The sequence below is a fragment of the Salmo salar genome, chromosome 24 (genome assembly GCF_965601325.2).
Source record: "Salmo salar chromosome 24, fSalSal1, whole genome shotgun sequence".
Lineage (NCBI taxonomy): Eukaryota > Metazoa > Chordata > Actinopteri > Salmoniformes > Salmonidae > Salmo > Salmo salar.
The window spans coordinates 16592173-16610251 of record NC_138314.1 but is presented as its reverse complement, the minus strand read 5'-3'; the positions used below and the strand labels follow the sequence as shown (position 1 = coordinate 16610251).

Here is an 18079-nt window from a genome sequence, read left to right as displayed (position 1 = left end):
GTGTTCTTCGGCTTACAAGCTTCCCCCTTTTTCCTGCAAACATAACAATGGTCATTATGGCCAAACAGTTCTATTTTTGTTTCATCAGACCAGAGGACATTTCTCCAAAAAGTATGATCTTTGTCCCCATGTGCAGTTGCAAACCGTAGTCTGGCTTTTTTATGGCGGTTTTGGAGCAGTGGCTTCTTCCTTGCTGAGCAGCCTTTCACGTTATGTTGATATAGGACTCGTTTTACTGTGGATATAGATACTTTTGTACCTGTTTCCTCCAGCATCTTCACAAGGTCCTTTGCTGTTGTTCTGGGATTGATTTGCACTTTTCGCGACAAAGTACGTTCATCTCTAGGAGACAGAACGCGTCTCCTTCCTGAGCGGTATGACGGTTGTGTGGTCCCATGGTGTTTATTGTTTGTACAGATGAACGTGGTACCTTCAGGCATTTGGAAATTGCTCCCAATGATGAGCCAGACTTGTGGATGTCTACAAATTTTTTTCTGAGGTCTTGGCTGATTTCTTTTGATTTTCCCATGATGTCAAGCAAAGAGGCACTGAGTTTGAAGGTAGGCCTTGAAATACAGGTACACCTCCAATTGACTCAAGTTATGCCAATTAGCCTATCAGAAGCTTCTAAAGCCATGACATCATTTTCTGGAATTTTCCAAGCTGTTTAAAGGCACAGTCATCTTAGCGTATGTAAACTTCTGACCCACTGGAATTGTGATACAGTGATTTATAAGTGAAATAATCTGTCTGTAAACAATTGTTGGAAAAATTACTTGTGTCATGCACAAAGTAGATGTCCTAACCGACTTGCCAAAACTATAGTTTGTTAACAAGAAATTTGTGGAGTGGTTGAAAAACGAGTTTTAATGACTCCGACCTAATTGTATGTAAACATCCGACTTCAACTGTACATGATCAAATACAAATCTTAGAATCTAACTATTGAAGACTACCAGAACCCACTGGATTCTCCAATTACATTGAATGAACTACAGGACAAAAAACAAACCCTTCAACCCAAAAAGGCCTGTGGGGTTGATGGTATCCTAAATGAAATGATAAAATATACAGACCACAAATTCCAATTGGCTATACTTAAACTCTTCAACATCATCCTCAGCTCTGGCATCTTCCCCAAAATTTGGAACCAATGACTGATCACCCAATCCACAAAAGTGGAGACAAATTTGACCCCATTAACTGCCGGGGGTTGTGCGTCAACCGCAACCTTGGGAAAGTCCTCTGCATTATCATTAACAGCAGACTGGTACATTTTCTCAGTGAAAGCAATAGACTGAGCAAATGTAAAATTGGCTTTTTACCAAATTACCGTACGACGGACCACGTATTCACCCTGCACACCCTAATTGACAAACAAACCAAAACAAAGGCAAAGTCTTCTCATGCTTTGTTGATTTCTAAAAAGCTTGCAACTCAATTTGGCCTGAGGGTCTGCTGTACAAATTGATGGAAAATGGTATTGAGGGAAAACATACCATATTATAAAATCCATGTACACATTGGCAAAAAACACAGGTACTAGAACAGGCTGCAGCACCTGGCCTCACCCTATTAGAATCTGAAGCCAAATGTCTACTGTTTGCTGATGATCTGGTGCTTCTGTCCCCAACCAAGGAGGGCCTACAGCAGTACCTAGATCTTCTGCACAGATTCTGTCAGACCTGGGCCCTGACAGTAAATCTCAGTCAGACAAAAATAATGGTGTTACAAAAAAGGTCCATACCTCAGCCTAAACATCAGCGCCACAGATAACTTCCACAAAGCTGTGAACAATCTGAGAGACAAGGAAGAAGGGTCTTCTATACAATCAAAAGGAACATAAAATTCAACATACCAATTAGGATCTAGCTAAAAATACTTGAATCAGTTATAGAACCCATTTTCCTTTATGGTTGTGAAGTCTGGGGTGCGCTCACCAATCAAGAATTCACAACATGGAACAACACCAAATTGAGATTCTGCATGCAGAATTCTGCAAAAATATCCCCCGTTAACAATCTAAAACACCAAATAATGCATGCAGAGCAGGATTTAGGCCAATTCCCGCTAATTATCAAAATCGAGGAAAGAGCCGTTAAATTCTACAACCACCTAAAAGGAAGCGATTCCAAAACCTTCCATAACAAAGTTACCACCTACAGAGAGATGAACCTGGAGAAGAGTCCCCTAAGCAAGCTGGTCCTGGGGCTCTGTTCACAAACACAAACAGACCCCACAGAGCCCCAGGACAGCAACACTATTCGACCCAACCAAATCATGAGAAAGCAAAAAGATAATTACTTGACACATTGGAAAGAATTTTCAAAAAAACTTTAAATGTAATGTTTACTGTTCACTTTTTATTGTTTATTTCACTTTTGTTAATTATCTATTTCACTTGCTTTGGCAATGTAAACACATGTTTCCCATGGCAATAAATTGAAATTGAATTGAGAGAAACAAAGGGAGAGAGAAACAGAGGGATAGAGAGAGGAACAGAGGGAGAGAGAGGCACAGAGGGAGAGAGGCACAGAGGGAGAGAGAAACAGAGGGATAGAGAGAGGAACAGAGGGAGAGAGAGAGGAACAGAGGGAGAGAGAGAGGAACAGAGGGAGAGAGAAACAGAGGGAGAGAGAGAAGAACAGAGGGAGAGAGAGAGGAACAGAGGGATAGAGAGAGGAACAGAGGGAGAGAGAGAGGAACAGAGGGAGAGAGAGAGGAACAGAGGGAGAGAGAAACAGAGGGATAGAGAGAGGAACAGAGGGAGAGAGAGAAACAGAGGGAGAGAGAGAAACAGAGGGAGAGAGAGAAACAGAGGGAGAGAGAGAGGAACAGAGGGAGAGAGGGGAACAGAGGGAGAGAGAGAGGAACAGAGGGAGAGAGAAACAGAGGGAGAGAGAGAGGAACAGAGGGAGAGAGAGAGGAACAGAGGGAGAGAGAGAGGAACAGAGGGAGAGAGAGGAACAGAGGGAGAGAGAGAGGAACAGAGGGAGAGAGAAACAGAGGGAGAGAGAGAGGAACAGAGGGAGAGAGGAACAGAGGGATAGAGAGAGGAACAGAGGGAGAGAGAGAGGAACACAGGGAGAGAGAAACAGAGGGATAGAGAGAGGAACAGAGGGATAGAGAGAGGAACAGAGGGAGAGAGAAACAGAGGGATAGAGAGAGGAACAGAGGGAGAGAGAGAGAGAGGAACAGAGGGAGAGAGAGAGAGAGGAACAGAGGGAGAGAGAAACAGAGGGATAGAGAGAAACAGAGGGAGAGAGAGGAACAGAGGGAGAGAGAGAGGAACAGAGGGAGAGAGAGAGGAACAGAGGGAGAGAGGAACAGAGGGAGAGAGGAACAGAGGGAGAGAGGAACAGAGGGAGAGAGAAACAGAGGGAGAGAGAGAGGAACAGAGGGAGAGAGAGAGGAACAGAGGGAGAGAGAGAAACAGAGGGAGAGAGAGAAACAGAGGGAGAGAGAGAAACAGAGGGAGAGAGAGGAACAGAGGGAGAGAGAGGAACAGAGGGAGAGAGAGGAACAGAGGGAGAGAGAGAGGAACAGAGGGAGAGAGGAACAGAGAGAGAGAGGAACAGAGGGAGAGAGAGAGGAACAGAGGGAGAGAGAGGAACAGAGGGAGAGAGAGAGGAACAGAGGGAGAGAGAAACAGAGGGAGAGAGAGAGGAACAGAGGGAGAGAGAAACAGAGGGATAGAGAGAGGAACAGAGGGAGAGAGAGAGGAACACAGGGAGAGAGAAACAGAGGGATAGAGAGAGGAACAGAGGGATAGAGAGAGGAACAGAGGGAGAGAGAAACAGAGGGATAGAGAGAGGAACAGAGGGAGAGAGAGAGAGAGGAACAGAGGGAGAGAGAAACAGAGGGATAGAGAGAGGAACAGAGGGAGAGAGAGGAACAGAGGGAGAGAGAGAGGAACAGAGGGAGAGAGAGAGGAACAGAGGGAGAGAGGAACAGAGGGAGAGAGGAACAGAGGGAGAGAGAAACAGAGGGAGAGAGAGAGGAACAGAGGGAGAGAGAGAGGAACAGAGGGATAGAGAGAGAGGAACAGAGGGATAGAGAGAGAGGAACAGAGGGAGAGAGAGGAACAGAGGGAGAGAGAACAGAGGGATAGAGAGAGGAACAGAGGGAGAGAGAGTCTTGTTGTATACGGGAAAAGGGAGGGGTTGGTCAGTGTCCAGTTTTCAGACAGGATGCACATGACAGAGGAGTGAGTGTATGCTCACAGTTTCCTCTCCCCCTCTGACACACACACACTGTAGCAATTAGCATGAAAAGGGACCATGTTAAAGGTTGTTTTTGTATTTTCACTAACTGGAAATGTATTTGTATCTTTGTGTGTGTGTGTGTCTGGGGGGAGGGGAGCTCTGGTTGGCTTGCCTGAGTAAACGTACGTGGAATGATCTGCCAGCAACCCTAAACCTGTCTTTTAGTATCCTCAGGAATAAAATATAGCTATCTCCTCTCTCTCTTCCTCTCTTTTCCTTACCCTACCTCCCCCTCTCTCTTCCTCCCATCCACCCCTCTTCCTCCCATCCGTCCCCCCTCTTTAGGAGTTCAGGTGTGAAGGACAACCGTCTGTGGTATGGAGCGCTGGCTCTGGCCACCTTGGTGTTGTTCAGTGTGGCCGTAGGAGCTGTGGTGTTCATGGCTCTGTTCTACACACACTCTCAGGCCTGTCTGCTCAACAAGGTGTTCCTGGGGTTCAACGGCAGCCTCTGTTTCATAGTCACTCTGCTGGCTATATCTCCCTTCATACAGAGACGTGAGTACGCACGCACGCACGCACGCACGCACACACACACACACACACACACACAGGGACACACACACGTATGGTAACAGTCCATCTGTTCTCCTCCAGTCCAGCCTAAGTCTGGCCTGCTCCAGCCAGGAGTGATCAGTGTGTACGTCATGTACCTCACCTTCTCAGCCTTCTCCAGCAAGCCCAAAGAGAGTAAGTATACTGGAGGCTCAGCCCATAGTGTTCCAGTGTTTCATTGCCTATATGAATTGCCTATTAACAGGTTTCATGTGTTTGCATTTTGTTAATTTACACTTTAAATGCCTCCATGAAAGCTATGCTCTGTTTGGCCCAATGTGCCTCTTACAGTATTAACATCATCCTCTTATTACTGTTCTCTCTCTTCCTCCCCTTTTTGCATGTCTCTCTCTCCCCCTCTCTCTCTCTCTCTCTCCCTCTCTCTTTCTCTCATTCTCACACTGTCTGTATAGTGTTGGAGGTTAATGGGGTGAATACGACAGTGTGTGTGTTCCCTTTCAACTCTGGTTCAGAGAGCGATAAGAGGATCGTAACAGGAGTGGGAACTGTCATCCTGTTCGGCTGTGTGCTCTACTCCTGGTAAGACACACACACCGTGTTGCTTTCACCTATCCCCTGTTTTTAGATCTGTGCAGAGAGGAGAGGGGGCTGTGTTTTTAGACTTTTTGCAGTGAGGTAATTTGTTATTGACTGGAGCAAAAGTGAGATTGTTTCTGATTGGCTGGGGCTGTTGAGAGGGTCTGTGTGATTGGCTGAATCTGTTGAGAGGGTGTGTGTGATAGCCTGGATTTGTAGTGAGGGTGTCCACATGTGTTTCACATTAAGCTCAGACATACTGAATTTTCTGTGTTCATCTCTGTAAAAGACTCCAGCTATTCTCAACCACAAATAAATGGAAAAATGTAAGCTTGGGCGGTATATAGATTGTCATGCCTTCAGATTGTCATGCCTTGTGCCGTTCCTGGGATATTCTGTAATACCGGCACTGAACACAAGGGGCGCTGCTTTCAAACCCCACTGATACTCTGTAATCCAAAGGTTAGCAATGCTAACAAGTACATGTAAAATCTCATAGAGAATGCTAAGTAAATGCTAACGAGTGCATTGCAAACATTTTGTACAGTTTCTGACCTATACAAGTAACTCAAAAACAAAACAAATATTAGCCAGCAAGGCTCTTGATCCAAGAGGGGATGCTCTGCTGTTACCAAGCAAATGCTTGATTTTGGAAGAAGCTAACCACTTAGCTAGATAGCTAACAAGCTACTAAATTACCAACCAAATTCACAACTCCAGAGCATTTAGCACATTTTAGACAGTTAACTTAATAGTTATGAGATATCTAGCTGGCAATTTAGTTGTGAATTCCATACTGTAATTAGATCACCTGGCGCATGTTGCACAACAGTGAGTGACTCACAAGGCTTCGTCTCTCTTCGTTGTGTGCTTGTAAACAAACACCACGTGACATGTGACTGGGGACTACTGTAAGCTTCATAATAATGTGACAGGTGATATGAAAAAACACAATGTTATGTTTTATGAAGTTTACAAAAGTTGACTGTAGTTATTTACTTAAAAGGTAGCTACGAATATTCAAATGTAATTCAAAACTTCAAAGAAATTGTTTCAATGTTATTAACGGTATTAAAAAACCATCCCGTGGCTTTTCCCAAATACCCCAGCATACGGTATATACGGTATACCGCCCAAATACCCCAGCATACGGTATATACGGTATACCGCCCAAATACCCCAGCATACGGTATATACGGTATACCGCCCAAATACCCCAGCATACGGTATATACGGTATACCGCCCAAATACCCCAGCATACGGTATATACGGTATACCGCCCAAATACCCCAGCATACGGTATATACGGTATACCGCCCAAATACCCCAGCATACGGTATATACGGTATATCGCCCAAATACCCCAGCATACGGTATATACGGTATATCGCCCAAATACCCCAGCATACGGTATATACGGTATATCGCCCAAATACCCCAGCATACGGTATATACGGTATACCGCCCAAATACCCCAGCATACGGTATATACGGTATACCGCCCAAATACCCCAGCATACGGTATATACGGTATATCGCCCAAATACCCCAGCATACGGTATATACGGTATATCGCCCAAATACCCCAGCATACGGTATATACGGTATATCGCCCAAATACCCCAGCATACGGTATATACGGTATATCGCCCAAATACCCCAGCATACGGTATATACGGTATATCGCCCAAATACCCCAGCATACGGTATATACGGTATATCGCCCAAGCCTAGAAAATGTCTTCTGACAGATTTGTAATCGGTGCATGTGTGTGTGTGTGTGTGTGTGTGTGTGTGTGTGTGTGTGTGTGTGTGTGTGTATAGTTTGACGTCCACCACCAGACGGAGCTCTGCAGCGATGCGTGTGATTAGGAACAGCGTGCCTGAGACTGAAGTAAGACCATCCACACACACAAACGCACACACACACACGCGCACACAAACACAAACACACACACACACACACATTACAGATCTGTCAGAATACATTTTTCCAGTTATTTGTGGTCCAGCCAATCACACACATCCTCTCAACAGCTCAGTGTGTGTCTGCACCAGAGTACAGGAAAAAAAACTGCCGCTCCAAATTGAAATTCACTAAAATCACCATTTAACCAACACCCATCTATTTTTGTGACTACCTGGACCTACCATTTGGTTTTGAAGTATTGGAACCAAACCATATGATTTGAATGAAAAATATTTGAATAAACAACATGAAAAGGTGATTCATCATTTCAAATAGGCTACATGTCTTATTAAACAGCATATACAGTGCCTTCAGAAAGTATTCAGACCCTTTGACTTTTTCCACGTTTTGTTACGTTACAGCCTTAATTTAAAATGAATTAAATAAAAAATTCCTCATCAATCTACACACAATAACCCATAATGACAAAGCAAAAACAGGTTTTTAGAAATTTTTGCAAATGTATAAAAAATTAAAACAGAAAGACCTTATTTACATAAGTATTCAGACTCTTTGCTATGAGACTCTAAATTGAGCCATGCATCCTGTTCCATTGATCATCCTTCAGATGTTTCTACAACTTGTTGGAGTCCACCTGGGGTAAATTCAATTGATTGGACATGATTTGGAAAGGCACACACCTGCCTATATAAGGTCCCACAATTGACAGTGCATGTCAGAGCAAAAACCAAGCTATGGCATCAAATTGTCCGTAGAGCCCCGAGACAGGATTGTGTCGAGGCACAGATCTGGGGAAGGGTACCAAAACATTTCTGCAGCGTTGAAGGTCCCCAAGAACATGGTGTCCTCCATCATTCTTAAATGGAAGAAGTTTGGAACCACCAAGACTCTTCCGAGAGCTGGCCGCCTGGCCAAGCTGAGCAGTTGAGGGAGAAGGGCCTTGGTCAGGGAGGTGACCAAGAACTCGATGGTCACTCTGACTGAGCTCTAGAGTTCCTATGTGGAGATAGGAGAACATTCCAGGAAGACAACCATCTCTGCATTACTCCACCAATCAGGCCTTTATGGTAGAGTGGCCAGAGACGGAAGCCACTCCTCAATAAAAGGCACATGACAGCCCACTTGGAGTTTGCCAAAAGGCACCTAAAGACTCTCAGACCATGAGAAACAAGATTCTCTGGTCTGATGAAACCAAGATTAAACTCTTTGGCCTGAATGCCAAGTGTCACGTCTGGAGGAAACCTGGCACCATCCCTACAGTGAAGCATGGTGGTGGCAGCATCATGCTGTGGGGATGTTTTTCAGCGGCGGGGACTGGGAGACTAGTCAGGATCGAGGCAAAGATGAATAGAGCAAAGTACAGAGAGATCCTTGATGAAAACCTGCTCCAGAGCGCTCAGGACCTCAGACTTGGGTGAAGGTTCTTGACAGGATCTGCAGAGAAGAATGAGAGAAACTCCGCAAATACAAGTGTGCCAAACTTGTAGCGTCATACCCAAGAATACTCGAGTCTAATCGCTGCCAAAGGTGCTTCAACAAAGTACTGATTAAATGGTCTGAATACTTATGTAAATGCAATATTTCAGTTTAAAACTATTTCTAAAAACCTGTTTTTGCTTTGTCTTTATGGGGTATAGTGTGTAGATTGATGAGGATTTAAAAAAAAAAAAATACTTTTAGAATAAGGCTGTAATGTAACAAAATGTGAAAAAGTCAAGGGGTCTGAATACTTTCTAAAGACAATGTAAACACTAAATAGGTCAGATGCCAGACAATATAGCCTAATTATTTAGGCTATTTTATTAGCCTATTGTTTCAATTATTTCAAGGCTATAGCCTACAATGAAATAAATTGTGAAGCATTTGTAAAGCAATAGGCTGGCAGGAACATTAAGCGCTCAGCATTTAAACAACATTTTGTTGTATTAAATCATTGTAGTCTATAAATCATATAGGCTGTGACTTACGTAGAATTAAATACAAATTAAACAGGAAATGCCTCATTAGGCTCAGTCTACAGTGCCTTTGAATTCATTTTTAGAAACCTGAGTTTGGCCAGGGTCTGTGGGGGTTCAGGGTCATGTGATGGTGACTGGAGAGCAGACCAGCAGTAGAGAATATCCTCTCCTCACTTAAAGAGCCACTGGGGATGCTGAACACCCTTCAGACCACTCAGGCCAGGCTGGGCAGGGATGCAGAGTTTTATTTTTCTATAGGGAGGCCTAAAGGGCTTTAGGTAAAATAACCCTATCAAAACGGAAAGCTCCTCGAAAGACGTAATAGGACAGGCCTATTGGGCCAAAATCAGTGATGGCCTATTCTATAGATAATTTAACGAATATGAACTAAACTTTTAAGAGATCAGATTTTTTGTTTATAAATACTTTGCTACAATGACACCCTAACGTTACCCACCTTGTTCCTTTCTGTTAGCATGTGCACGTAGTACACCATCAGTTAGTACATTCAGGATACGTGTCTTTTCAGATCCCACAATGATTTAGTTGTGGACACTACATCACCCCGCTCCCTCTCTTGCTCTTTGTCCTCCTCATCTATGTTAGTCCCCTTGATTTTGCACCTGTGTGTTTTATCAGTTTCTTTATGAAAATATTTAGTGAACTCCATGACAGTAGCTAAAGCAAGGGGCTATAGCAGCAGACAAGTAGACTACAAATGCATGCTGGGCCAGGAATGCCCTGAGCTCGTGAAGTGAAGTGAGTGCTGCTGGAGCGGGCTAGGAGGCCGACGCTCCAGCCTTTGGGGAAACTCACTCTGGGCTCCAGTCGAATTGGGCACACTCCGCTCCTCGCTCCGCTCCAGCTCCACTCACATGCTCTGGTGTGCACGTGTGTGTTTAGTGAAAGGGTCATGTATAGTTGATTAGTTGATACATTCCTGTACAAGTACTAACTCACCTCTCTCCGGCAGAGAGCGCGCTGCTGTTTCTGCTTTGGAGATGACACAGGTAAACACAAACATATTCTTCCTCTCCCTCTCTTTCTCTTTCTCCTTCTCTCACTGCTTTCTGTATAAAATACCATCTCCCTCAGTATACTACTATACTTGTACTGTAACACCACCAGAAACAGGCAGTGTTCTTGTATATTCTCGCATACACATAGTAACAGTAAAGATGAAGGAACAGCATTGGTCAGTAAACAGAAATGATGTCAGTGTTACCAGGAGGAGACTATGACAAGTGGTTGGAGATAGACCAGTCAGATAGTAGTAGTAGAAGTGAGGGAAGGCTGCAGCTGCCCTCTGGTGGTGCAAAGCAGCACTGCAGCCAGGGAAATAACAGCTCAGAACATGTCACTTCATTTATGAATGTATTATACAGATAATTGTTTCTCAGTAGACCTAGTGATTTTCAGAGAGTTTCCTGTCCTGCAGCGCTGAGAGAGAGAAATATAGAGGTTAGAGACCAGGAAAAAGGAAGGAAAACAGGAATATTAATGAGTTTTATTGGATAGAGCTGGGTTTATCGTGATGATTATAATGATTTTAACAACGGTTTTCTTTTCATCATAAGTGTTATATGTAATGTTGTTGTGGTTGTGTTGACTGATGTAAGGTCGTAATTAAGTTGCTGTGATCAATCAATCAAATGCATTTATGAAGCCCATCAGCAGTCGTCACAAAGTGCTTATACCAAACCCAGCCTAAAACCCCAAGCAATGCAGATGAAAAACTCCCTAGACAGGCAGGAACCTAGGAAGAAACCTAGAGAGGAACCAGACTCGGTGGGGTGGCCAGTCCTCTTTTGGCTGTGCCAGGTAAAGATGATAAGAGTACATTGCCATTAAGGCCAGATCGTTCTTCAAGATGTTCAAACGTTCCTAGATGACCAGCAGGGTCAAATAATAATCACAGTGGTTGTCAAGGGTGCAACAGATCAGCACCCCAGGAGTAAATGTCAGTTGGCTTTTCATAGCTGAGCATTCAGAAGTCGAGACAGCAGGTGCGGTATAGAGAGAGGGAGAGAGAAGGTCGAAACAGCAGGTCCTGGACAAGGTAGCAGAACCGGTAAACGGGTCAGGGTTCCATAGCCACAGACAGAACAGCAGAAATTGGATCAACAGCACGACCAGGTGGACAGAGTCAGCCAGGAGTCGTCAGGCCAGGTAGTCCTGAGGCATGGTCCTAGGGCTCAGGTACTCCGGGAGGGGAGAGAGAGAAAGAGAGAGGGATGGGAGAATTAGAGGGAGCATACCTAAGATCACACAGGACTCCAGATAAAACAGGAGAATTACACCAGATAGGACAGACTGACCCTAGCCCCCTGGCACATAGACTATTGCCGCATAGATACTGGAGACCGAGACCAGGGGCGGGGTGTTGTGGTTGTGATTGTGTTGTGACTATGATGTAAGGTCGTAATAACGTTGCTGTGATGTTGTGGTTATGAATATGATGTAAGGTAATAATGTTGCTGGGAAGTTGTGGTTATGAATAGGATGTAAGGTTGTAATAATGTTGCTGTGAAGTTGTGGTTATGAATATGATGAAAGGTCATAATAACGTTGCTGTGAAGTTGTGGTTATGAATATGATGTAAGGTTGTAATGTTGCTGTGAAGTTGTGGTTATGAATATGATGTAAGGTTGTAATAATGTTGCTGTGAAGTTGTGGTTATGATGTAAGGTCGTAATAATGTTGCTGTGATGTTGTGGTTGTGACTATGATGTAAGGTCGTAATAACGTTGCTGTGATGTTGTGGTTGTGTTGTCCAGATGACTATGATGAGGAGCAGACTGGAGGAGGACAAAATGTTTTATATGATGAGAGACAGGGAACCATCTACAGCTACACCTACTTCCACTTTGTCTTCTTCCTGGGTTCACTCTACGTCATGATGACTGTCACAAACTGGTTCCAGTAAGTAGCAGAGTTACTGGGGAAACTCTTACTACAAGTAGAGTTACTGGAGAAACTCTTACTACAAGTAGAGTTACTGAGTTACTGGGGAAACTCTTACTACAAGTAGAGATACTGTGGAAACTCTTACTGCTAGTATAGTTACTGGGGAAACTCTTACTACCAGTATAGTTACTGGGGAAACTCTTACTGCTAGTATAGTTACTGGGGAAACTCTTACTACCAGTATAGTTACTGGGGAAACTCTTACTGCTAGTATAGTTACTGGGGAAACTCTTACTACCAGTATAGTTACTGGGGAAACTCTTAATACAAGTAGAGTTACTGGGGAAACTCTTACTGCTAGTATAGTTACTGGGGAAACTCTTACTACCAGTATAGTTACTGGGGAAACTCTTAACACAAGTAGAGTTACTGGGGAAACTCTTACTACCAGTATAGTTACTGGGGAAACTCTTACTACCAGTATAGTTACTGGGGAAACTCTTAATACAAGTAGAGTTACTGGGGAAACTCTTACTACCAGTAGAGTTACTGGGGAAACTCTTACTACTAGTATAGTTACTGGGGATACTCTTACTGCTAGTATAGTTACTGGGGAAACTCTTACTACAAGTAGAGTTACTGGGGAAACTCTTACTACTAGTATAGTTACTGGGGATACTCTTACTACTAGTATAGTTACTGGGGATACTCTTACTGCTAGTATAGTTACTGGGGAAACTCTTACTACAAGTAGAGTTATTGGGGAAACTCTTACTACTAGTATAGTTACTGGGGAAACTCTTACTACAAGTAGAGTTACTGGGGAAACTCTTACTACAAGTATAGTTACTGGGGATACTCTTACTACAAGTAGAGATACTGTGGAAACTCTTACTGCTAGTATAGTTACTGGGGAAACTCTTACTACCAGTATAGTTACTGGGGAAACTCTTACTACCAGTATAGTTACTGGGGAAACTCTTACTGCTAGTATAGTTACTGGGGAAACTCTTACTACCAGTATAGTTACTGGGGAAACTCTTAATACAAGTAGAGTTACTGGGGAAACTCTTACTGCTAGTATAGTTACTGGGGAAACTCTTACTACCAGTATAGTTACTGGGGAAACTCTTAACACAAGTAGAGTTACTGGGGAAACTCTTACTACCAGTATAGTTACTGGGGAAACTCTTAATACAAGTAGAGTTAATGTGGAAACTCTTACTGCTAGTATAGTTACTGGGGAAACTCTTACTACCAGTATAGTTACTGAAGAAACTCTTACTACAAGTAGAGTTACTGTGGAAACTCTTACTGCTAGTATAGTTACTGGGGAAACTCTTACTTCTAGTATAGTTACTGGGGAAACTCTTACTACCAGTATAGTTACTGGGGAAACTCTTACTACTAGTATAGTTACTGTGGAAACTCTTACTACTAGTATAGTTACTGGGGAAACTCTTACTGCTAGTATAGTTACTGGGGATACTCTTACTGCTAGTATAGTTACTGGGGAAACTCTTACTACAAGTAGAGTTACTGGGGATACTCTTACTGCTAGTATAGTTACTGGGGAAACTCTTACTGCTAGTATGGTTACTGGGGAAACTCTTACTACTAGTATAGTTACTGGGGATACTCTTACTTCTAGTATAGTTACTGGGGAAACTCTTACTACAAGTAGAGTTACTGGGGAAACTCTTACTACAAGTAGAGTTACTGGGGAAACTCTTACTACAAGTAGAGTTACTGGGGAAACTCTTACTACCAGTATAGTTACTGGGGAAACTCTTACTACAAGTACAGTTGCTGGGGAAACTCTTACTACCAGTATAGTTACTGGGGAAACTCTTACTACCAGTATAGTTACTGGGGAAACTCTTACTACAAGTAGAGTTACTGGGGATACTCTTACTGCTAGTATTGTTACTGGGGATACTCTTACTACTAGTATAGTTACTGGGGAAACTCTTACTGCTAGTATAGTTACTGGGGATACTCTTACTACAAGTATAGTTACTTGGGAAACTCTTACTACCAGTATAGTTACTGGGGAAACTCTTACTACAAGTAGAGTTACTTGGGAAACTCTTACTACCAGTATAGTTACTGGGGATACTCTTACTACTATAGTTACTGGGGATACTCTTACTACAAGTAGAGTTACTTGGGAAACTCAAATTATAGCTTCAGTTAGTAGAAGAGTTACTGGGGAACTTTAATTATAGCTTCAGTTAGTAGAGGAGTTTCTGGGGAACTTTAATTATAGCTTCAGTTAGTAGAGGAGTTACTGGGGAACTTTAATTATAGCTTCAGTTAGTAGAATAGTTACTGGGGAACTTTAATTATAGCTTCAGTTAGTAGAGGAGTTACTGGGGAACTTTAATTATAGCTTCAGTTAGTAGAATAGTTACTGGGGAACTTAAATTATAGCTTCAGTTAGTAGAATAGTTACTGGGGAACTTTAATTATAGCTTCAGTTAGTAGAATAGTTTCTGGGGAACTTAATTTATAGCTTCAGTTAGAAGAATAGTTACTGGGGAACTTAAATTATAGCTTCAGTTAGTAGAATAGTTACTGGGGAACTTAAATTATAGCTTCAGTTAGTAGAATAGTTACTGGGGAACTTAAATTATAGCTTCAGTTAGTAGAATAGTTACTGGGGAACTTAAATTATAGCTTCAGTTAGTAGAGGAGTTACTGGGGAACTTTAATTATAGCTTCAGTTAGTAGAGGAGTTACTGGGGAACTTGAATTATAGCTTCAGTTAGTAGAGGAGTTACTGGGGAACTTTAATTATAGCTTCAGTTAGTAGAGGAGTTACTGGGGAACTTTAATTATAGCTTCAGTTAGTAGAAGAGTTACTGGGGAACTTTAATTATAGCTTCAGTTAGTAGAGGAGTTACTGGGGAACTTGAATTATAGCTTCAGTTAGTAGAGGAGTTACTGGGGAACTTGAATTATAGCTTCAGTTAGTAGAGGAGTTACTGGGGAACTTTAATTATAGCTTCAGTTAGTAGAGGAGTTAGCCTACTGGGGAAACTTTAACTAAGTCCCACTTAGTGGTAGAGTTACTAGGGAAACTTTAGTGTGTCTTTAGTTATTCCGCTAATTAAAATGTTGTGTAAAGCTAAGAGTATGCTATGTTTGTTTTCCCGTAGCTATGACAACCATAAGATAGAGAAGCTGCTGGATGGCAGTTGGTCTGTGTTCTGGATCAAGATGGCGTCCTGCTGGGTCTGTCTCATCCTCTACATGTGGACCCTGCTCGCCCCCATGGTCTGCCCCAAACGCTTCGAGGCCTAACACACACACATGCAGACACCGAAACACAGCCCAACATTATTTTCAGCTTTCTACATGGGTTTTTTTGTGTTGCCTTTTGTTTTTATTGTTTTAGTGTTTTATATAGAATTTATGACCAGTGATGAGTACTTTACATGGTTAAGCTATTGTTGCCAGGAAGGCAGTTCATGTCTTTCTTTTTTACTATCATAGTGGTGCCCTGATTTTGTATGGGGCTACATTCAGATTGGACTCATAGCTTGACTCTTGGGGGTGCCTAAAACAATGGGCTGGACCAATGTTCATACAATAATGTATGTGGCCCCCCATGGTCATAGTGGTGCCCTGATTCTGTTATGGGAGTGTCCAGCACCAATATCATTTCAACCCTGTTTACATGTTTGCTTACATGTGTGATTCCCATACTCGTCTCTGTTGTTCCGTGATGGACCCAGACATCCATATTGTTATTTTATTCCCATGAAGAGAAGTTCCATTTCTCAGGCTCATACATCAGCTTGCTTGTTATTTTTTATAATTTTTTTGACCCCTTTTTCATGGAATCCAATGGGTAGTTACAGTCTTGTCTCATCACTGTAACTCCTGTACGGACTTGGGAGAGGCGAAGGTTGAGAGCCGTGCGTCCTCCGAAACACGACCCAACCAAGCCGCACTGCTTCTTGACACAATGCCCACCGGAAGCCAGCCGCACTAATGTGTCGGAGGAAACACCGTACGCATTGCGCCCGACCCGCCACAGGAGTCGATAGTGAGCGATGGGACAAGGACATCCCTGCCGGCCAAACCCTCCCCTAACCCGGACGACACTGGGCCAATTGTGCGCCGCCCCATGGGTCTCCCGGTCGCGGCCGGCTGCGACAGAGCCTGGACTCGAACCCAGAATCTCTAGTGGCACAGGTAGCACTGCAATGCAGCGCCTTAGACCACTGCACCACTCGGGAGGCCCAGCTTGCTTTTTATTGAACCCTTTTGTAGAATACTTTTTCTATGCAATTAAACAAGCTGTTTTGATTTGATTTGCCTGTCTTTAGGTCACACAGTCATGTGAAACATGTTAATTAGGAGTAAATAGGATTAATTATATCAACGCTCCTTTTGAGCCAGAACTTTTAATGCCAGTCATTTGTCGTCTGTACACACACATTTATTGTACAGTGTTGTGTTTTCCAAATAAGCCTCTCTGACTAGCAGAGCGCCGGCTGGCAGGTAGAGGACTGTGGGACCAGAGAGTCACTACTGTTGAAGGGAGCTGCAATCATGGAGGGGAAAATCAACAGTTTGATTTAAAACGTTTGCCAAAGGTAGATCTCAGAAACAAGGGACAGACATGCTCAAGTTTTTCACCCGAGTACCTTCTCCCTCTATAACTGCTGCAATCCTCCAACTCCTCGGCCCTAGAAACTTGCTTGGTGTGCTCTCTGTTGTTTCCTGTTGCTGATGAAGGGTTACCTACAGAGCTCCTTTCGGGTGTGTGAAAATAGAAGGGGATATGGGCCATGAACCGGGACCTTAGTGTTTAGTGGTGGTTACTCAACACTGGTTGTTGATGTTATTGACTGAACAAACCCACACCAAGACTTGCCTGACAGGGAGCAAGAAACTATTCTCCAGAACTCCAAACCATTCAGCTATTATGCTTTTCTGTTTTCATACTTACAACCCTACAGTATATAACCCTTTTGATACTAATATGAAATATGTACACTTTGGTTTAATATATTGGTATTTGGTATTTGTTGAAGAAAAACAACTTGAAAATTGTGATATTTAAGATGTATGTCTTTTTTCCCTTAGATTTCAGATGAGATAAATATCAGTGGATTTTGCTGAATAGAATAATCAGATAACCCTATGAGCCAGCAGTTTGATGAGTTTGTTGATGCATATTTATGCCATAACGTTTCCACTGTGACTGAAGTGTCTTCACCTCAGCCATTGTTATGAAGGGGTTAAACCCGTCTGGAAGGGTAGGATGTGTACAGGGTTAGGGTCAATTCATTATCCATTCAGTGATGTCATGGAGGTTATTGGAATTTCAATGAAACAATTAAAAGCTCCCATTAAAAAAGTACAATAATTGTGAAATAGAATTCCACTTCCCTTTACTGAGTGATGCTGACTTGACTGGAACTCTGGTGTAAAACATGTTGACTGATCACTTCCTTTTTGCTATTAGCAGATTCTGTCCACATGTAATTTCAGACTAGTTGTGTTTTTTGTCCTGGCTCATGTGAATGAACCAGATAGACAGGACATGGTGCTCTACTGCAGCTCAGCTCTACACCATCAGGTCAACCTCATGTTAACTCATTAGGGATCCAAACCAAACCTTCTGATTGGGCTGTGTGCTGCCATACATGACATGTTGTGGTCCATTTTATGTTCTCCGTTGTTAAGATGACCACTAGGTGTGTGCACAGGAGTGTGAGTGGAATGTGAGTGTGTTTGTCTCATTTTATTTGTACAGGAGCACTTGCGTTAGCGGGTTTTGCTCTGTGAAGAAAATTGAGTGTGTGTGTGTGTGTGCTCGCACTAATTCTCTGTACACAGTTTGATTTTGTCCTAAACAAAAAAATAAAACGAACACCTTTTAATTTCGTCTTGTGTGTTTGTGTAAAGTG

The 18079-nt window shown here is 43.0% G+C and overlaps 1 protein-coding gene across 1 annotated transcript in view; it reads left to right on the top strand.

Moving 5' to 3' along the window:
* Window positions 1-18052, top strand: part of serinc5 (serine incorporator 5) — a 57056-nt gene extending 39004 nt beyond the window's left edge. The window contains exons 6-12 of the mRNA XM_014170760.3: window positions 4551-4762; window positions 4862-4954; window positions 5233-5359; window positions 7182-7251; window positions 10219-10255; window positions 12023-12167; window positions 15314-18052. Coding sequence (XP_014026235.1) covers window positions 4551-4762; window positions 4862-4954; window positions 5233-5359; window positions 7182-7251; window positions 10219-10255; window positions 12023-12167; window positions 15314-15458 — 829 coding nt within the window. The 3' untranslated portion in view covers window positions 15459-18052. The remainder of the gene's footprint in view (window positions 1-4550; window positions 4763-4861; window positions 4955-5232; window positions 5360-7181; window positions 7252-10218; window positions 10256-12022; window positions 12168-15313) is intronic.
* Window positions 18053-18079: the final 27 nt, after the last annotated feature.